Below are 22,945 nucleotides of genomic sequence, written 5' to 3' on the forward strand. Positions count from 1 at the left end.
AAAAATTGAAATTGATTAATTGGTAATAATTATGAACAAAGTCTAAGGAGTAATTGGTACACCAGGAGAGAGTACAGTAACCCTTGAACTTATCAGACTGTTGTACTTGTCAGCTAACTACCATTTTAGATGTGATACATTATTAGATAACCCTATAAAATTGAGTGTTAAGGGTAAAGTACAGGGCAGTTCAGGCTATGAACTGGGGAATTGCTGTTTATTTAAGATTTTGAGAATATTAAATTGCAGGCTGTTCTGTAAGGTCATTGTTACTTATCAGAAAGCCAAACCCTAAGATTTCAAAATTGAGGTGCAATTATATGTAGAATATAACAGAAATCACTGTATACTTACCCAGCATTAATTGATGGTGTTTTAATATTAGGAAAGTAAGCACAAACAGCAAGCTAGCAATTATTGATAGAAAACCAGATGTAATTAACACACTACTACAACATATGCATAAAGAAAAATCAAAATACACAAATAGCACAGAATTGTGCACAGCAGCAAGACTGGTAACTGACCTTTCTCTGAAAACAACAAGACTGGCAACTGACCTTTCTCTGAAAACAACAAGACTGGCAACTGACCTTTCTCTGAAAACAAGCCAAGATAGGAGGGTTTTTATAACCTGCCTCAACTTGTCAATAAGTTAAAGGTGTGTATCAGAAATGTAATTATTGGTACAGTATTATATGAAGTAAATGCAAATACAAAGCTGAATAGATTAAACCATTGAAGATTTTGTTCACACTTGCTTGAGAGCAAAACATACTGGAAAGAGGTATCTGTTATTACTTATTGGAAACTGCAAAGCCTGATGAGGTGTAAAGTACTCATTTCAGTGCTTTTATTCCACCATGTATACATACAAAACAAAAGAAAGTAGAAAAAATTGATGATTAGCATCAAAGGATATGATAAGTAAACTAATGGAAACAATCTGTGGAGAATTTGAAAGAGCTTTTATTAGCTCCATAGACTCATCAAATATAAGGGTTGAAGGCATGTATAACTGATGGTCTGTCTTTTATGCTGTCATGCAAACATGTCTTTATGAACATATTGAGTGTCTGGGGGATCATAGTGGACCTTGATGGAAACATTTGTGATTGATGGGGTTTATGACTTATTTCTCCAGCATGATGTAAATTGTGTGATAAAGCATGATGATCCAACCTTGTAGGGCTTTATGACAAAAGGGAACCTGAACTGAAGTATAGGACTTGTTCTACCCAAGAAAGCACCCATCTCTCGTTTTGAGAGGTCAAGACCTAAGCATATACCCCATTAGGGTAGGCTGGAATATGTAGGAAGAATTGGAGAATGACTGTAGGGAATAGAGGAACCACTCTTGAGAGGCTGCCAGATTGATTACTGAATCATATATCATTTATTTTGGCAGCACAGAATCTGGAGAAGAGATAGATGCAAAGATTTCTGATCAAAGTGGCTGCCAGTTTCAAATTGGAAATATAGGAGCAAAATGCAAGGGAATAATGCTTTATCAATGTAAGCTGTCAGGACCCTTCTCTAAGGGCTAACATACATATACAAGACTTTGCAGAAAAACAATAAATTTCAACCGGTGTTCTCCAAAGTTAAAGTCACGATAGGTGAGATAACAGTCTGTGTGCAAATATTAACAGAGAGGGATACAAATACCAAAAATAAAAATATTATAATATATTTACAAGCACGATACAGATAGAAATGATTGCCGGAACCACTACAAATACATCAATAAATGAATAACATTCACACAATTACTATGTATACAATAATTTCAACAAAACACCCACACCATTAATTAGAGAAACCAAAAAACATACATTCTCAAAAATAAGGGGGTCCCGAAAGAAAGGAGAAAATAATGGCCAGAACGAAGCCTAACAATTTCCAAAACAAAGTTGCCCTAACAAAAAAAAAAACAAAGTGGCCACTAAGAGTTTTAAGCTCCACAAAAAATCCTTATACAGGCAGTCCCGGTTATCAGTGGGGTTCCATTCCCGACGGCGTGACGACAACCGAAAATCGGCAATAATAGCACTGATCCTCGGTTAGCGGCGCCGATAACCGGTTAGCAGTGCTGATAACTGGTGATCAGCACCGCCGATAAGAGGCGATCAGCACCGATAACTGGTTATCAGCGATGAAAATCTGGTTATCGTCGTCGCTAGACAAGTGCCGTAAAACCGGATCGCCAGTAACCAAGGCTGCCGATAACCGGGGACTGCCTGTATGAAGAACTGCAGGTTGATGCAAGGAGACGTAATGGAGTAAGGCAAAGCGAGAAGGGGTTCCCCACAACACTCCAATGGCTGAGTGCTACTCAGAGAGGTGGGAAGGTATTCCCCACGATTCTTTAAAGGTCTGCAGACCAACAGAACGATCTCCACACGGAAGGTCCACATCTCTCTTACAAAACCGAAATTAAGGAAAACTTATACCTGCTCACAGCAAGGTTCCCCAGGCAGATACTGGCCCAAGGCTACAGCAAGTTGAGGCAGCAGCGTTGCAGCAGGATATCACTGCAAGGAAAAAGTGAATAGATGCAGAATACAGGTGCGAACTTGCTGTATCCAAACGTACGAACACGGTGGCCAGAACTAGACTGCTCTACTAGGGCGCAGGGACTTCCGATTACACCTCGGCAGTCCAAGGAAACCAAAAACAGGACTCTGAGAAAAAACAAGCCAAGGATCAAAACAAGAATAGAAACTCAAAATAATGTAGAGGAAGAAAACTCAAAACCCTGATGCGGAAACTAAAATAAACAACAAAATGGGGTAAACTAAAGCTAAAAAAAAAAAAGAACAAGTTCTAACAAAGCAAAAAGAGATTGGGGGAGTTGTGACTTTTTTTATGCCACAAGAGGAACTTGATAAGGAATATTGGTAGATTAATTAGGAGAGTGGTGGAAAATTGTTGGAAGGCCAGAAGAATGATGAAAGTGTAAATGGAATGAAGCACTTGTATTTCAGTCAGTAGAATGGTGGGGTGCCAGTAGAACTGTCATTAAAATGGAGGAAGTACGTGAGTGTTAACTCTGTTGAGAATGTCTGTGCATGATGTGCTTCGCGCTTGTCATTTGTTTATGTTATGTTTGTTTATGTTTATGTTGTGGGGTGACCTGAGGGAAGCGTCACAATGTAGGCACTTGGTACGTTGGATCTCTGAGGTAAATAAAGTAAGTTTTGTTCATGAAACTTACCTGTCAGATATATATATAGCTGTATTCTCTGTTAGTCCGACAGAATTTCAAAACTTACGACACACGCAGTGGGAGATCAGGTGGTTAGTACCCATTCCGCCGCTGGGAGGCGGGTATCAGGAACCATTCCCATTTTCTATTCAGATTTTCTCTGTCGCCGGTACTGTCAACACTTGTTTTCAGTACCTCCGTCTTGGATTTCGGATAAAACTTGATTGTCACTTGAGTATTGGTTTGATTTTTGGTTTTTGACTTGGACTTGTGGCTAGGCATACGCTATTGTGGATTGTTTTGGATTTGGCTTTGTTTTTTCCTGGGAGTAAGATGTCTGAATCTAGTTCTTCTAGTTATCGAGTTTGCCGTGTGCAAGACTGTAAGGTGAGGCTACCGAAAATTTTGGTAGATCCTCACACTGTATGCTCGGGTTGTAGAGGACATGTTTGTTTGTTGAATGACCGATGCAAGGAGTGTGAATCTTTGTCTGATGCTAGTTGGAGGACTTATGATTCTTATGTGAGAAAGCTAGAGCGAGATAGGCTCAGGAGGTCTTCCTCCAGAAGTGGTAGGAGTCAGGGTAGTGTGCTTTCACCTGTTAACCCTCCTGTAGACGTAGCTCTTCCTAACCCTGTGGTGTTGCCCCAACCCTGGGGTTGTGTCTGCGGATGGTGATGCCCTGGCGATTATTATGTCTTCCATTCGTACCTTGGAAGCTAATATGCTCGCTCTTCAAAGTGCTGTGAAGTGCAGTGATAGTGTCCGTCCCCTAGTGTTGTGGAGGGGGCGTCAGATCGCCGTATAACGCCTCTAGGTCTAGACCTCTGTCGGACTCCCAGGACTCAGGGAGTGGGCAAGTCGAAAGCCGCAAGAGGGTTACGCGGACCCCCACCGATCTGGCGTCCCTTCGGCATGTCCTGATGACGCTTCCCAGGCTGCCAAGGATCGTGGCACGGGCACGAATCCTTGGCGATTGCTTCTCTTCCCCGATTCCTCCTCCCGCGCCGGGAATGGAAATCTCGGGATTCTCGCCCTTTGAAGAGAAGCTTCAAAGAAGGGGACGCTTCACGCCCCTTTTCTCGTGACGCCTCTTCGCTCTTCTCCGGAGGATTTTGACGCCATCCCACCGCAGAAGAGGACCAGGACGCCATCGGACGATGACGCTTTTGAGCGCCTCCGCCGCTCCAGAAAGAAGGCTGTTGCTTCCCCTGTGAGAAGCAAGAAGGCGCCCTCGCCCCTCTTCTTCTCATAGGATCAGTCCTTCTCCTGAGGTAGAATCTTCTCCTACTCGTAAGCTGCTCCTTGGCATGCAGGAGCAATTGGCTTCTTTAATGGCCCAGAAGGAGACTGATGCGTGTCGTCGTCGGAAGGATTCCCGGCTGCCGATCAAGAGGTCTAAACCTTCCCCTTCTCCTTCTCCTCGTTCGTCGTCGTCTCATGCTTCGCCGCCCGCTAGAAGTCCTGTTGCTCAGCGTTTTACTGGTCTTGGCAGGGATCGCAATTTCCCGCTTTCTGATACGCTTCACGCTGCCAGGCTTGACGCCCCTCGTTTCGACGACCCTCTTGTTTCTCGTCATGACGCTTCTCATGCTGCTAAGCGTGGACGCTCATGCTGCTAAGCGTGACGCTTCTCATGCTGCTAAGCGTGGCGCTTCTCATGCTGCTCGGCAGGACGCCTCCCTTGCTGCTCGACATGACGCCCCCTTGCTGCTCGTCATGACGCCTCCTGGCTGCTCGTCAGGGACGCCCCCTTGCAGTTCGTCAAGACGCCTCCCCTTGCTGCTCGCACGACGCCTTTCTTGCTGCGAGGCATGACGCCTCTCGCTGCTCGCTCTCACCAGGACTCTCGTCGGATCGTTCGTCAAGAAGCTCGTCGGGATTCTCGTCAGGACGCTCGTCGAGACTCTCATTTGGATTCTTCTGCTCGTGACTTTCGTGACTCCTCTCGGACTTCTTCCAAGCAGAAGTCCCTTTTGCATGTTGGTCTGCAAGGACTTCGTCCTTCCGGTTCTTCTCCTGCCCCTTCCGTTGCTCCTGTGGAAGAAGGAGAGCTTTCTTGGCGCTCGATCCTGCAGTTGAGGATCAGTCCTCTTCTTCTTCAGCTTCTGCAGACTACCAAGTCTTAACTAGGCTGCTGAAAGACTTGTTTGGGGACAAGTTTCAACCTCTGCTCCTCGCCCTCCCCTCGCAGCTAACCTCGTCTAAGTCACAAAAGTCTTCTGGTTTTGTGAAGATGGCTACGTCTCTCTCTACGAAGAGGGCCTTTAGCAAGGTTCAAGAGTGGATGGACTCCAGGAAGGCTCAGTGCAAGACTTCTTTCGCCCTACCTCCTTCAAGATTGAGTGGAAAAGCAGGAATTTGGTACGAGACAGGAGAGGAGGTTGGTTGGAGAGTTCCTTCCTCTTCCCAAGGGGATTTTGCCAGCCTTGTGGACGCTCCCAGAAGGTCTCTCCTTTCTTCAGCAAAGGTATCCTGGTCTTTATCTGAGATTGATCACCATCTGAAAGGCCTTTTCAGGTCCTTAGAAGTTTTAACTTTTTGGACTGGTGCCTGGGAGTCTTGGACTTGCAGGCTCGTAGCCCTGACTCCATTAGCCTGGGAGACTTGTTTAGTGTCCTATCCTGTATGGACAAGGCGGTTAGGGATGGCTCCGAAGAACTGGCTGCCCATTTCACGGGGCTTTTAAAGAAGAGAGCCATTTACTGCAACTTCACGGCTAAGTCGGTCTCTCCTACTCAGAAGGCAGAATTGTTGTTCGCTCCGCTTTCTAGCCATCTTTTCCCCAACCCTTAGTCAAGGATATGGCCTCCACATTGCAAGAGAAGGCTACTCAGGACCTCCTGGCCCAGTCTTCTAGACGTCCTGCAGCCCCTTCGACTTCTTCCTTGGACAGACTTCCAAGATTCAGAAGCCCTTTCGTGGAAGGCCTTCCTCTAGATCGTCCTTTCGAGGCAGAGGTCCTCAAGAAGTAGAGCCCCTTCTAAGACCAGGGGCAAGAAATGACTCCTTAGACCTTCAGACACCGGTAGGAGCCAGGCTCCTTTCTTTTGCAAAAGCCTGGAGAGAGAGGGACGGACAGCTGGTCCCTCCAAGTCATCGAAAAGGGATACAAGATCCCATTCCTCGATTGCCTCCATTGAGTACGATTCCTATAGATCTGTCGCCATCCTATCATCAGGAGAAACAACAAATTCTCTTCAACCTGCTCGATCAAATGCTCGAGAAGAGAGCTGTGGAGCAAGTCTCGGATTTACAATCCCCGGGCTTTTACAACAGGCTGTTTCTGGTTCCCGAAGCAGTCAGGGGTTGGAGACCAGTTCTGGACGTCAGCAAGTTGAACCATTTCGTTCTGAAGGAAAAGTTCGTAATGGAGACGCCCCAGTCGGTCATGGGGAGCCCTAAGACCAGGCGACTGGATGGTTTCTCTCGATCTCCAGGACGCCTATTTTCACGTCCCTATACATCCTCTATCGAGGAAATACCTGAGATTTGTCCTGGGGACAGGTATTCCAGTTCAGGGCCCTTTGCTTCGGGCTCAGCACAGCTCCTATGGTTTTCACGATCTTGATGAGGAATGTTGCAAGATGGCTTCGCCTTGGAGGAATAAGAATCTCCCTTTATTTGGACGATTGGCTCATTCGAGCCTCGTCAATGACAAGGTGTCTGGAGGATCTCACACGACTTTGACCTTGACGAAGTCCCTGGGACTTCTGGTGAATTTGAAAAGTCCCATCTGACCCGACTCAGTCCATCGTTTATCTGGGGATTCAGATGGATTCAGTGGCTTTTCGAGCATTTCCGTCTCAAGAAAGACAACTTCAGTGTTTAGAAAAGTTTCAGCCTTCCTGAGGAAAGAAACATGCTCGGTGAGGGAATGGATGAGTCTGCTGGGGACCATTTCATCACTGGAGAAGTTTGTTTCCTGGGGAGACTGCACCTCAGACCGCTTCAATTCTTCCTTGCAGAGAACTGGCAGGACAAGGAGAATCTGGAAGCTTCTCTGAGTATCTCGCCAAAGGTAAAGAATCACCTTCGGTGGTGGCTCGATCCTTCAAAGTTGGCAGAAGGCCTTTCTCTTCAACTTCAGAACCCCGACCTAGTGTTGTTTTCCGACGCGTCCATTTCGGGGTGGGGAGCAACACTGGGGAGGAAGAAGTGTCGGGCACCTGGAGAGGGGAACAGGTGTCCTGGCACATAAACCTCAAAGAATTGGGGGCGATTCAGTTGGCCCTTCTTTTCTTCGAGGAGCGAGTCTCGAACCGAAAGTTGTCCAGATCAACTCGGACAACACCACGGCCCTTTCATACCTCAAGAAACAGGGGAACTCACTCTCGGTCCCTGTTCGCCTTAGCAAAGGACATTCTTCTGTGGGCACAGGCCCGAAATATTACGATCCTCACGAGGTTTGTTGCAGGCGAGAACGTCCGTGCGGATCTTCTAAGTCGGCAGCGACAACTGCTCCCGACCGAATGGATCCTACACCAAGAGGTGTGTCAAGGACTGTGGAAGCTTTGGGGACGTCCCTTGGTAGATCTCTTGCAACCTCCAAGACGAAGAGACTTCCTCTTTACTGCTCCCTGTTCTCGACCCAGGAGCTCTCTCAGTGGACGCTCTTCTTTGGGACTGGTCGGGGATGGACGTGTATGCCTTTCCTCCGCACAAAATCATCGGAGAAGTCATCAGAAAGTTTGCGTCGTCGGAAGGGACGAGGATGACGTTGATCGCCCCATTTTGGCCTTCGAGGGAATGGTTCACAGAGGTCATGTCCTTCCTAGTAGACTTTCCGAGATCTCTGCCCATGAGAGTCGATCTACTCAGACAACCCCACTTCGAGAGGTACCACAAAAACCTCCCCGCTCTGTGTCTGACTGCATTCAGACTATCGAGAAGCTGGCCAGAGCAAGAGGTTTTTCTAGACCAGTGGCTAAAGCTATTGCCAGAGCGAGAAGACTCTCTTCCAGCAATTTGTACCAATCAAGTGGACCGTCTTTAGGAGATGGTGTAGAAAGAAGGGCATTTCCTCCACCACGACCTCTGTGAGCCAGATAGCAGACTTCCTCTTATTTCTGAGGAGTGATGTGAAACTTGCAGTCTCGACTATAAAGGGGTATAGAAGCATGCTATCATCTGTTTTTAGGCATAGAGACTTGGATCTGTCTAACAACAGAGACCTTCACGATCTCTTCAGATCCTTCGAAACCTCGAAGGTGCCTCGGCTAAGGACTCCTTCTTGGAATTTGGATGTTGTGCTTCGGTTCCTCATGTCCAGTTCGTTTGAGCCTCTTCGTTTCTGCGTCATTGAGGAACATATACTAGAAGACTATTTTTCTAACCGCTCTAGCAACGGCAAAGAGGGTTAGTGAACTGCAAGCCTTTAGTAGGCATATAGGCTTTAAAGGGCATAACGCAGTTTGTTCCTTAAGCCCTTCCTTTTAGCGAAAAATGAGAACCTGCGTCTAACCCTTGGCCCAAGAGCTTGAAATCAAGGGTATGGCTGAAATCCTTATTCAAGAGCCAGAGAGAGTCCTTTGCCCTGTTAGGGCTCTCAAAGTCTACTTAGACAAGACGAAGGAAAGTCGAGGTCCCTCAGATAGTTTATGGTGTTCCGTAAAGAGACCGGACTTACCTATGTCAAAGAATGCTCTGGCTTTCTTTCTGAGAGATACGATTAAAGAAGCCCATTCATCCTGTCAAGACTCTGATTTTAAACTTCTGAAAGTCAATGCTCACGAGGTGAGGGCGGTTGCGACTTCAGTGGCTTTTCAGAAAAATATGTCACTCAGCAACATTCTGGGTGCCACATTTTGGCGAGCAACTCTGTGTTCGCCACACTACCTGAGAGATGTGAAGACGACATATGAGAACTGCTTCTTCGCTAGGACCATCGTTTCCGCAGATACTTTCCTGGGGGCAGGGGATGACACTCATCCTATCCTATAGAAAATGGTTGGATAGTGTTTTTATGGTTGTTGGGTCGACTGCCTGTATGGACTTCCCAATCGTTAGCTTTAGTTGCGTTATCCTAACTTAGTTAGGCTTGGTCAGGTGGTTGGTTTTTACTTTTGCCCTCATTGTATGGTCAATATGGTCTTGTCACACTGTGGTCACGCCCCGTTGACAGATCATCTAGAACTCACCAGCTATACAGGTCACACCCTTGCTGGAGACTCTAGTTAAGCAGAAGCGGACTTGGGTGACAGTAATCACGAAGTCAGCTATGCTAACAGGTAAGGAACCAAAATATCTTTCACCTACTTGTAGTGTGTTTTTCCCAATCCTATTCTGTCTGTACCACCTCCAATGGTGGTATTCAGCTATATATATATCTGACAGGTAAGTTTCATGAACAAAATGATATTTTAATGATAAAATAAAGTTTGTTCATACTTACCTGGCAGATATATATATTCATAGTGCCCGCCCACCTCCCCTCAGGAGACAGTGGCACTAGAAAATCTGAATAGAAAATGGGAATGGTTCCTGATACCGCCTCCCAGCGGCGGGAATGGGTACTAACCACCTGATCTCCCACTGCGTGTGTCGTAAGTTTTGAAATTCTGTCGGACTAACAGAGAATACAGCTATATATATATCTGCCAGGTAAGTATGAACAAACTTTATTTTATCATTAAAATATCATTTTTTATATCTGCCTTTGATTTTGCCTGCCACACTGGTCTACACAATCAACAGATGGTAGCAGAGCGTGGTTGTGGCAGGAAGAAGATTAACGTGTAATTTAGAAGAAAGAGAACATAAACATTGGTAGTGTTGGCAAATGTGGCGGGTGGCTGGTGTTGCCAGTTTTTGCCACTGATAAAGATTATGACTGCTAGGAACAAGCTGAAAACATGGCAGCCTGTCACAAGTATAGAGAAAAAGAAACAGGCTGTGGTTGTTGCCCTGTTGTTCCCAGAAGGAAGAGAGGTAAGGAGCAAGAGTTTCTTGGAAGTGGATGTTGAAGAGTTGACAGTAGAAGATAGGATGAAAGTTTTGCTTCAACACTTGGACAATTGGTACAAGAAGGATGACATGTCACCAGTGTATGAGGCATGGACAAGGTTTGACAGCTACAAAAAGGAAAAGGAACATACAATGGAGAAGTACATTTTGGAATTTGTGAAGAGACGTGCAGTTCTGGAGAGGTATAAAGTAAGTATACCAAAATGTATTTTAGCATTTAAGCTACTAAACAGTGCAGGGCTAGAGGTTAAAGACAAACAAATAGTGTTGACAGGAGTGTCCCTTAGTGAAACAGACAAAATGTTTGATTCGAAGTGTTATCATTGGGTGCAGTGTCAAACAGGAGTGAGAGTGAGACCCCTGCTGTGGTGATAAAACCTGAACCAGTGTTTAGCACGGAGGAGGTAAATTTCATTACATGTGGAAGAGGACAGGGAAGGTTTAGAGGTAGATGAAGAGGAAGCATAGCAAACAGAAGTGAAACAAATAGGCAGAGAAACTCAACTCCCATATATGATAAGGTTAGGAAATGTTATGTGTGTGGATTAGAGTAGCATCTGTCTCCAGCATGTCCAAAAAATGTTTGTAAGTAGTGTAAAGGAGGAAGAGTTATATTCTGTTATAGAAAATACTAAAATGATGTCAGTGTTGATGACAGAATCTATTAATTGTGCTGTCCTGGACACAGCCAGCAGTTATACAGCATGTGGTAGTGATTGGTTAAAAGCATACACACAGTCTTTGTCGGATAAGGAAAAACTGAGAATAGAAGAGGAAGGAAGTGAAAGAATGTTTAAGTTTGGTGATGGTAATATGTATAAATCAATGATGAAAGTAAAATTTCCAGTGAACAATATATGTGACAGAGCAAGTGTGATAGTAGATGTGGTGAACTACTCTATCCCCCTTTTATTCAGTAAAAAATCTATGAAGAGAACACAAATGAAATTAGACTTAGAAAATGATACTGCAGAAATTCATGGAAAAAAGTTGAAATTGAGGTGCACTTCTTCAGGACACTATTCCCTTCCACTAAGGGATGATAAAGAACCCTGGAAGAAAACAGAAGAAACAATGATTACCTTGGGAGATAATGAGAAAGGAAAAGAAGAAGAATACAGGAAAATTGCACCAACAGTTCAGTCATCCCATATCTAAGAGACTGATTCAGCTGTTGAAGGATGCTGGTGTTAAGGAGGAAATGTGCTACATGTATGCTGAAGAAGTGTCAGATAGCTGTGAGATATGCATGAAATGTAAGAAAACACCATCAAGGCCAATTGTTAGTGTGAATATGGCAAAGGAGTTCAATGAAGTAGTGGCATTAGATCTAAAGGAGTTTTTATATAAAAAGGGGGATATATATTTTCTGCATATGGTTGATATGGCAACAAGGTTCTCAAAGTCTTTGTGACAAGAAGTAAAGAACCCAAGGAGATAACAGAGAAAATTATGGAGACATAGTTAGGAACTGGTTTGGGACCCCCTGTGAAATCCTTGTGTGATAATAGTGGGGAGTTTGCCAACAACAGGCTTCTAAAAATGTGTGAGAACATGAACATTCAAGTAATGCCACTCTTAGCATATTCTCCCATCATTAATGGCCTGTGTGAGCGTAATCATGCAGTTATAGACGAAATAGTGACAAAAATGAGAGCAGAGCAACCAGGACTGTCTTTAAAATTGACTTTGGCATGGGCAGTCAGTGCTGAAAATTGTGAAAATTGTCTCCAAGTGATAGGGGGTTTTAGTCCTTATCAGCTCGTGTATGGGTGGAATCCTAACCTACCATGTACCATGAATGAACTTCCTGCACTGGAGGGTACAAACATGTCAATGCTTGCCACCCTGCAAGAAAAGCCTTTATTCCTGCTGAAACTTCTGAGAAAATAACAGGCACTAAGTCACAAAGTAAGAACCACCGGTAAAATCCTTAAGAAGAGAGATCAAGTCTATTTTAAGAGGGAAGAGCTAAAGGAATGGAAAGGACCAGCAACAGTCATTGTTCAAGATGGCAAAACAATGATTTTGAAGTATGGTTCAAATATTGTAAGAGCACATGAAACACACATTCAGGAGATACCATACAGTTTTGATAGAAACACTGAAGAAGGAGAAATGCACTGTTTGACATGTTGAGACATCAAAGAGCAAAGGATGAAATGGACAGTAGCAAGAAGAGTGAGATAGAATCAGTTATAAATCCAGTGGAAAATAAAAAAATGAGGAGGAAGAAAAAGAGAACCACACCAAAGTTGAGGACACTTCATCTGAAGATAATTTAACAATCAAGGGTATTCCAAAGATTGGACAGAGAGTAAGATTCCTGCCCAAAAGAGTGTGATGAATGGCTGACAGGAACTGTTCACAGCTGCGCTGGAAAATCTACAGGAAAATATAGTAGTTGTAGGAATATTAAACATAAAAATGGACATATAACAGCCATTGACTGGAACAGAGATGTAGAAAAATGGGTACCAGTTTCAGAAGATGAAGTCCAGGAACCCAGTGAAATAGTAATGGCTTGTGAAAACAAAGAAAGTCAGGAACATGATAAACCAAAACAAGGAGAACTAAAAACCTGGAAGAATTTGGTGTATATGAGGAAATTCGTAACTTGGGTCAAAAGGCATCATCAGTTTGATGGGTGGTAACAGAAAGGGAAAGCAGTGATGGGTAAAAGAAAATTAAAGCACGGCTAGTTGCCAGAGGTTTTGAAGTTAAAGGAGAAATCCAATCAGATTCTCCCACTGTTAGCAAGGAAGTGTTGTGGTCCTTTGTTGGTATATAGTCTTCCAAGAGATGGGCAGTGAATTCAGTTGATATTAAGGCTGCATTCCTACAGTGTGAACAGTTTGAGCGTGAAGTGTATCTTATTCCACCTGTTGAAGCTGGCTGTGATGATAATGTCCTTTGGAAATTAAAAAAAATGTGTGTATGGTCTGTTAGAAAATGGTATCTCAGAGTGTAGACTTTCCTGTTGAAGATGGGATGTAATCAGGTGAAAACTGACCCTGCAGCATTCTATTGGTATGATGAAAGAGATTTATGTGGTATGTTTTTGATGCATTTAGATGATTTCTTGTAGGGAGGAGTAAAGAAATTTGAAAGTGTGGTCATTGCCCAAATCAGAAACCATTTTCAAGTTAGGGAGCAAAGTAATGCTGTATTCAGATGCATTGGCCTGGATATTGTACAGAATGAGCATGGGGTCACACTTCATCAAAATGAGTATTGTAAATCTTAGAGGGGATTAACCAAGAATATAGCGTGTAATGAAGAAGAAAAGGAGAATTTTAAGAGTCTAGTAGACCAACTAGGATGGTTATGTACTAAGTTAAGACCTGACTTGTCATATGATGTTTTGGAATTAAGCTGTAAAATAAATAACCTAAAGTAAAAGATCTGAGTGAGGCAAACAAATGTCTAAGAAAAGCCTGTACCTTTGAGAGCTGTACGTACTTCCCAGGACTGGGTGACAGCTTTAAGTTTAAGTTGGTTGTGTACAGTGATGCTTCTTATGCCAATCTCCCTGATGGATTTAGCAGTGCTGGAGGCTTTGTGACTTTCCAAGTGGGTGAAAATGGAAGTAGTTGTCCTTTATGCTGGGAGTCAAAGAAAATAAGAAGGGTTGTAAAAAGCACTCTTGCAGCAGAAACACTGGCAGCTGCTGAGGCAGTGGATATGGCCTGCTTACTGTCTTGGCAACATGTTGTCCCAAATATTGTATGATGGAAAGAGAAATCTGCCTGTGGAACTCTATGTGGATAACTGTTCTCTTTATGAGAATGTGCATGCTGTTAAAAGTTTCAGAAAAGAGACTGTGAATTGACTTAGCTGTTCTCTCAAAGAATTGGTTCAGAATGGAGAGTTCAAGATATTTTGGGTAGATTCAACAGCACCGTTGGCTGATGTGTTAACAAAAAAGGGGGTAAATTCTTCGAGAATAGCTAAAGTATTTGAGAGTGGATCTGTAAAGTCTTAAATAGCTTTTATAAGTAGACAGTATTTTTTCTATTTCATGTAATGCTTATTACTTTGGAAGTAGATTTGCTTCCTTTCAAAAGAGGGAATATGTTAACTCTGTTGAGAATGTCTGTGCATGACGTTGTGCTTCGCACTTGTCATTTGTTTATGTTATGTTTGTTTATGTTTATGTTGTGAGGTGGCCTGAGGGAAGCATCACAATGTAGGCACTTGGTGGGATGGGTCTTTGAGGTAAATAAAGTTTTTTATGTCTGCCTTTGATTTCACCTGCCACACTGGTCTACACGATCACCAATGAGAGCAGTGGGTAAAATGATGTAGCAATACTACAGTTGTCAGTAAAAGGTTGCATTACTATTGGAACTGTAAATGATTGGAAAATTGCTGGTATTGTCAGTTAAGTGTGGAATAACTGAAAAAATAAATCAGTAATTACAGTGATAGACTCCCACAATATTAGAATAGTTGTTTACTAGCAGAGAGGTTAATTAAATGGTGGATCTCTGGTAATAGCAGAGTGGTGGACACCAGTAGAACGTTCAATAAGGTAATGCACTGTAATCAAAACAAATTCTTTTATGCATGCTTTAACTTTTTTTCTTTAGTATATTGGAAAGTAACATTCCAATATAAGCAGAAAAATTTCCATACCTAGAACAGTTTATGTTTTATATGATTCCTTATTTTCTTCACATTAAAAGTTTGTTTGCTGTGGTCAGTCATCTCAAAGAAGGCGGGCGGGGTGGATTGCTGGTAAACAGTATTGTGGAGCTGCTTACATTTTGTTTTTTTTTTTTTCTAGATTGGCTCATCTTATTGTTGAAATGAACCTGAAGCTCAAGACAGTCGAGTATGTAGTCTTTGATGAAGCGGATCGTCTTTTTGAGATGGGTTTTGCAGAGCAGTTAAATAGTATTGTGAAGTGTCTTCCAGAACAGCGACAAACCCTGCTTTTTTCTGCTACTCTTCCAAAAATGCTTGTTGAATTTGCTCGAGCTGGGCTCGCTGATCCTGTTCTTATTCGGTAAGTTATGCTTCGGGTATTTGTCATTGTTGACCTTTTGTTTTATTATTATACAGTTTGTTTCATGTTTATATGTTAATTACACGGTAGAGGAGGAAGAAAAGCATGAAAAGGAAATAGGCTTTAAAGAATGTAAAACTTTGTAGAAATCAAGACTGAATTTTACTAACAAACAATTCCGGAAGAAAATGATTTGTTAGTGGAATTAGAGTGAAAAATAAAATTAAATATTAAGTAAATAATATAAGATGATAAAGTAATTTATAGAGACATAGGGCAGCAAAATAGAGGGAGCACAGAGAAAGAAAAATGGTAATAAATTCATTTAACAAACATTAAGTCCACTGATACACAAAAAAAGGCAAAGTAAAAATCTTTTTGTGAAAATAGGAGGACCAGGACCTAGGACCTGTTGTGATTTAAGACTTTTGACAAGCTCACCTTCACCACCATCTTCATAGCAGATTCAGGTGATCTTTATATAATTAGGAGAGGAGAAAGTAGAAAAACAGAAAGCAAGAACAATGATGGATCTTAAAACCTGCCAAAGGGATAGTTAACTGCAATAATCCTTTTGCTACTCCATCAAGCTTCCTGATTTTGTGATCAAAGACCAAAAGGATACACCTTTTTATCATGTGAAAAAATAAATATGACTTGCAGGTAAATATGAATACATATATATTACAAGAATTAATACAAAGTAAATGTATATGCATGTGGTAATATGACATATATTACAAGAATTAATACAAAGTACATGTATATACATGTGGTAAAGTAGCTAAAGGTAAAGGTGTGAGTCTTTATTGTAAATATTTACAATAGTTGTATGAATAAAATACCTTAGCTTTAAATCATGGAGAATCTGAATTTGTTTTGAAAGTCTATATTTTCTTATTATAAGTGCTCTCCTATAACAAAATTTATTAACCCTTAAAGAATCCTACTGGATGTATCATGAGGTGAGTCGGAGACTAAAATTGTCTGTTGGGTGCCAAGTGGGACACCGTCGTCGACTACAAAAATTTCAACCTTCAGTCAACTTTGACTCGACTGAAATGGTCGAAAAACGCAATTGTAAGCTAAAACTCTTACATTCTAGTAATATTCAATCATGTACCTTCATTTTGCAACAAATTGGAAGTCTCTAGCACAATATTTCGATTTATGGTAAATTTTTTGAAAAACTTTTCTTACGACCCAAAGCCTGTAACTCAGCCGAAAATTTCATAAATTCTTTCGTCATTTTGTCGTAATTTTTGCACTGTTCTATATTAGCCGTTACATAAAGTTTTATATGTGAAAATGTGCGCAATTTCACGTAAAATACAGCAAAATACAACCCATGGTTGTAGCTTTTATCAGTTTGGAAATATTTTCATATAAACCACGATAACTGCCAAAATTTCAACCTTCGGTCAACTTTGACCCGACCGAAATGGTAAAAAAACGCAATTGTAAGCTAAAACTCTTACATTCTAGTAATATTCAATCATTTACCTTCATTTTGCAACCAATTGGAAGTCTCTAGCACAATATTTCGATTTATGGTGAATTTTTGAAAAAAAACTTTTTCCTTACATCCACGCCAGAAATTCTTTCGTCACGTTGTCATAATGCCCCGCCATTTTATATTAGTCGTTACATAAAGTTTTATATATGGAAATGTGCGCAATTTCATGTAGAATACAACAGAAAATAACTCATGGTTGTAGCTTTATCAGTTTTGAAATATTTTCATATAAATCACGATAACTGCCAAAATTTCAACCTTCGGTCAACTTTAAGTTGACCGAAAATAAAAAAACGCAATTATAAGCTAAAACTCTTACATTCTAGTAATATTCAATCATGTACCTTCATTTTGCAACAAACTGGAAGTCTCTAGCACAATATTTCGATTTATGGTAAATTTCTGAAAAAACTTTTTCCTTACGTCTGTGCGGTAACTCTGCGAACATCTCAGAAATTCTTTAGTCACGTTGTCGTAATGTTTGCATCGTTTTACATTAGTCGTTACATAAACTTTTATATATGAAAATGTGCGCAATTTCATGTAGAATACAACCGAAAATAGCTCATGGTTGTAGCTTTTATCAGTTTTGAAATATTTTCACATAAATCACGATAACTGCCAAAATTTCAACCATCGGTCAACTTTAACTCGACCGAAATGGTAAAAACGCAATTGTAAGCTAAAATCTTACATTCTAGTAATATTCAATTGTTTACCTTCATTTTGCAATAAATTGGAAGTCTCTAGCACAATATTTCGATTTATGGTGAATTTTTGAAAAAAACATTTTCCTTACGTCTGCGCGGTAACCTGGCCGAACATCTCAGAAATTCTTTCGTCACGTTGATGTAATATTTGCACAGTTTTATATTAGTCGTTACATAAAGTTTTATATATGAAAATGTGCACAATTTCATGTACAATACAACAGAAAATAACTCATGGTTGTAGAAATTTTTATCAGTTTTGAAATATTTTCATATAAATCATGATAAATAGAGAAAAATTCGACTTTGGTCAACTTTAACTTGACCGAAATGGTCGAAAACTGCAATTGTAAGCTAAAACACTTACAGTCTAGTAATATTCAATCAATTAGCTTCAGTTTTCAACAAATGGGAAGTCTCTAGCGCAATATTTCGATTTATGGTGAATTTTTGAAAAAAAAATTTTAATGTCCGCCTAACATTAATTCATGCATCATTTTGTGATAATATTTTCTCTGTGTTGCTTTGATCGTTTTACAATTTGTTATATACCAAAATCATTGCAATTTAGTGTACAATACAAAGAAAAACAAAATAACCCGTTAGCCTTAACGTTTTGCTCACAGTGCGATTTGTATAAAATTATATATGAAAATTTTTTTTTGCGCTGTCATATATTTCAATATTTATATATGATAATGATATTTTTTCCATTTCTGATAGCATTTACATACTAAACTTCAGGCAATGACAAAAAAATGAGCCAAAAATAAACTCTTAATCTTAAAAACTAAGCGTGCTGTGATTTTTGAAAAAACTTTTTTCCACCAGCGCTAACTCACGACACGAACACACACGGGAGAGGTTTTTGTAAATAGAGGCTCGGCATTTAAGGGTTAACAAATTCGATGATTCTACTAGGGGGAAAGTCACTGTGTATCTGTATCTTTATGGAATTTATGGATGAAATGTATAAAAGGGTACTACTAAAAATAAGCTCATTAGTAGAATTTGTTTACCATTGTATCTGTATGATTATAATTACTGATTTCCCTTGATCCTAACCTGTTGATAAGGTGGGTGCATAGAGATCCACTGTGGGGAGCATATGCTTTTTTATGCCTACTCCCTCTGCTGTGGATTCAACTAAACATTGGGACCTGTAACTCTTACTCATCCTCCTGTAAATTTTTCTCTTTCATTGACAACCTTTGCATGGCACTGCATTACGGAAGTTACTGCTCTTGTAACTTTGAAGGAGGGTGGAGTTGGATGGCATGCTGCTCCACCCATAGAACTAGAGTGCCTGATGTGGTTGCGGGAGGGGAAATTTTTTATTTTAAATCATGCCCTTAGTGCTGGGTCTGATCTCGATGGACTGGCGACCCCTAAGGCACTGGGGGTGCGGTGTATATCTAGGTGAGGATCCCAGACCAGTTACCACTGTGGGTAAAAATTTTGTTTCTCACCCTGTTGGGCCTCCATGGTGAAAGGGACCTCATACTGGACGAAATTGATGTTTTTTAAATGAATATTAATCCTAACCTCCCTATGACTTCTGGCATGGCTTTGGATGACGGTAGGAAACTCAGGTCACAGAAATGCACTAAAGAAATAAAGAAGGTATTAAGGCCGTTCACACAGGATGTGATGCTAAGTGCGCCACGCTATGGTAGCCATGCTGTGGCACGTAGCTTTTAATTGCTGGCATTGTTTTAAGTGAGGCTGTTCACACCGGGTGCAAAGCTATGCTACCAATCTCTGCAACATAGCTTCCAAGATTGCTGAGTGCGCAATTTTTGTGGATGTAGCTCGCCTCGCTCATGTGCACTTTGGTCTCACAGCAGATATGCCCACCTCATGGCTTAAATTTAAATACAGTAAACCCCCCACATTCGCGTTCTCACGATTCGCGGATTTCTCTGTGGAACATATATACACTTTATTCACAGAAAATTCGGCCATTTGTGGTACAGTAAACCCCCGTATTCACGGGGGATGCATACTGCACCCCCCCACAAATAGCTAAAGTCCACGAATACTTAAAGCCCCTCTAAAAACACTTAGAACTGCCCATTTTGATAGTTTAAACGCAAGAAAAACCCGTAAAAATGCTTATACCTGAGTATTTTAATAGTTGTATTGCAAAAAGTGCATTTATTCATGAAAATTATATGAAAATATAGTAATTAGTGAATATTTTTCCGTGAAAAATACTGCGAATGGGCAAATTTTCCACAAATAATGGGTAGATATGTTCCACAGAGAAACCTGCGAATCGTGAGAATGTGAATATGGTGGGTTTACTGTATTTTTCAAGGAAAGTCCCAAAATCTCCGTTCAAGCAAAGTCCCAAAATCCACCAATTTGGGACTTTGCTTGAATGGAGATAGCGAGTGCCCTGCTAGGTTTAAGAACAGACGGTCAGGACCTTCATTAAAGGGCCCTCTCCCACTGCTCCACCTGGCAGGACACTAACAAGGAATTGACGTGCTGCACAAATGTTGGTGAATAATGGTTTCACCAACAAACAGAAGTTAACAAAGAAATTCGAACTGGCCTGGAAAAATGGTACAACGGTGAGAGCGCACAACCTGCCCCCCAAGATGACATCAAGATATATTATTAGGCCCGGATGCAGCCCCAGTACTGTGAGGACGAGAGCTCCATGAAGAAAATCGTCATGGAAAACGTCACCCCGACCGAATACAGTAAGATAATAAATCTTGTAATTTATTATAAGAACCGCCGCACCCGTGATCTCTTGATGAAGAATAACCCTTCTCCGCCAGCAAGAGAACCCCTCAAGCAGAAGAACGTGGTCTACCAATTTGTATGTCCTGTCCGAGGATGCCCCGCCGCTTATATTGGAATGATCACGATGCGTCTGTCAAAAAGGATCTCCTGCCACACCCAGGAGGGTGCCATCATGATCCACGCCCGTGCTACCCACAATATTTCCATTTCCCACGACAGTATTATACAAAATATAAGTATAATCGGAGCAGCCGCTGACCCTCGGCGTCTGCGCCTGAAGAGGCGCTCCTCATTGCTAAGAGAAAACCAACAATGAACACGGCGCAGGGGCATTGCTCCCAACCATGAATTTGAGAAGAGTAATGCAGAACACCCACCAAATCCAATGAATACCTGAAAATGACAACCCTGAGAATGGAGACGCCCTGATGAGCTCCACAACACCTTTGAGACAACCCCTGACTCGACAGAAAGAGTAAATAATGACATCATTCATCCTCCGCCCAATAGCAGCCAAACTACTGATGATGTCAGTCGGCATGACATCATGCAAACGGCAGGCCAATGGGAAGCTGGAATGAATGATATTCCCAGGTTGTGAAGATCTGTCAGGATCGAGTAACAGCCCGCAGAAATTTGATTTGAAGTTCACCGACTGCAACCAATCAGAATTCGCCGTCCATGACCCCCAACTGAAGCCCGTGTATAAATTCAGAAGGACCTATGCAATCTGCCAGTCCTCTACTAGCTCCCGCTGGAGAATGACAGAAGAGTCTGTCGAAAATTTGTGCAACAATTTATAGAACTAACTGTATAGAATATATAAAGAAGTAGAATCCAGATTTTTACTTTTCCCCCATGAAATGACAAATATAGGCGAGTTGTTAAACGCACCTCCAATGAAGAGAAGTCCATAAATAAGGAAAATAGAAAAAGTCTTCTACAAAATAAATGCAGCTGAAGCAGCAGTAATATTAATAGAACCTATTATTATTATTATTATTATTATTATTATTATTATTATTATTATTATTATTATTATTATTATTATTTTTATTATTATTATTATTCAGAAGATGAACCTCCTATTATTATTATTATTATTATTATTATTATTATTATTATTATTATTATTATTATTAAACAGGAGCACTTTCAAATGGTAGAAGCAAATGTCCAAATAATATAAATGATTTCATAGAATAGTATATAAATTAACTTTAAATACAGCAGTAAAGATGAACAGATTAACAATAGATACATATTTGCATGAATTGTTTGCAGATATTCATAGCTTTCGGTGTGAACACATGCATAGCGAGTATAGCTAGCATGGCTCCATAATATAGGGTAACGTGCTTAGCATCACATCCGGTGTGAAACGGCCTTTAATCTTTACAGGATAGCCTAAATATATATTAAGCACACCCCTAAATTGGGCTAAATTTAAGGTTGGCCAGTTTAAAAAAAAAAAAAGTCAGTAGTAAGAGGAAGATATGTATATGTACATGGTACTGTATAAGAAAAAAGGGATTTTGACAGAGGAAAAATCTATTTCTGAGGAAGGTCCCGTGTCACCCGGTGAAATTCCATTACAGCATGAATTTCTAGGTATAACAATGCTAGATATACCAGAGAAAAGAGCTTTCAGGAAAGCTGGGGTTACTACCCCCAGTCGAGCGTCTTCTAGGAAGACGTCGGTATAATGAAGGGTGAGTGAAATACCACTACCACGGAAATATACTCGAAAGATCTCTCCTTATCAAAACCCCCGGAAAAGAGTGGTGAGCCGTTACAGCCCCCACACTCAACACACCCGCCAGGACGGCGACACCAGCGCCACCTACTTCATTCCATGCTAGCACTAACCCCAGACTTGGCATGTGCAAGTAGGGGAGTACTAGGTGAGTCAGGGGAGGGTCACCGGGTGACACGGGACCTTCCTCAGAAATAGATTTTCCTCTGTCAAAATCCCTTTTCTGAGTCCAGTCCCGTGTCAGCCGGTGAAATAGTGATAGAGAATCATGCCAAGACTGCAACTACTAGGAAAAAAAGGGGGTAATCTGAAGAAAATGCAAAAATTGTAACGAAAATAATTTTAATCAAGCAATCTCTTTCATGAAGCAAGAATACTAAAAGCAAGGTATCTTAAATCTAAGGCACATCAAAAAACTTAGCACTATAAAACAGGGAGGTCCCCGGCATGACGGGGAAAAGCCTCAAAAATCTTAAAATTACTTAAAGGTAAGTGAAACATGAAATGTGCACAGGACAAGCAAATACAACCTTAATACTATACACGTAAACTTAGGCTAAACACGTAAGAGACAAGACTAATGAAAATTAACATATACAGAACATATCTGGGGTACGTGGAGCCAAATAAAACCGCCCAGTACCCATAAGAAAAACAATTATGGCATGTCAGATTACACTTTTCCATCAGTAGATACAAGATACATCAATATGAGGGGCCAGGCAGTGAGGCATAATCAACCAGGAGAATAAGCAGAGAAGTAAATGAGGCAGGCGGGCGGGGAAAAGGAAAGGATAAGGAAATGATTATTTAAGGTGGGAGATGACACTTCCCACTGCTATTGTAGAATATTTCAGGGCTTCGAGTGATTTTAAATAGTGGCGTTTAAACACTAGAGGTGATTTCCAACCCGTATATTTTGATAACTCTGAAAAGTCCATATTATGAAAGTAATTAATGGAAGTAGCAACTGCTCGAATATCATGAACTTTAGGAACTGAGTCTGGGTTGGCCTGTTTAA

The 22,945-nt window shown here is 41.2% G+C and overlaps 1 protein-coding gene across 3 annotated transcripts in view; it reads left to right on the plus strand.

Moving 5' to 3' along the window:
• The window catches only part of LOC136835492 (ATP-dependent RNA helicase DDX54), a 241,468-nt gene that overhangs the window by 76,252 nt on the left and 142,271 nt on the right, over positions 1-22,945 (plus strand). For all 3 annotated transcript variants that reach the window (XM_067099067.1, XM_067099068.1, XM_067099069.1), the window contains exon 6: positions 14,964-15,185. In XM_067099067.1, the coding sequence (XP_066955168.1) occupies positions 14,964-15,185 (222 nt within the window). The remainder of the gene's footprint in view (positions 1-14,963; positions 15,186-22,945) is intronic.

Source organism: Macrobrachium rosenbergii, chromosome 55 (genome assembly GCF_040412425.1).
Source record: "Macrobrachium rosenbergii isolate ZJJX-2024 chromosome 55, ASM4041242v1, whole genome shotgun sequence".
Lineage (NCBI taxonomy): Eukaryota > Metazoa > Arthropoda > Malacostraca > Decapoda > Palaemonidae > Macrobrachium > Macrobrachium rosenbergii.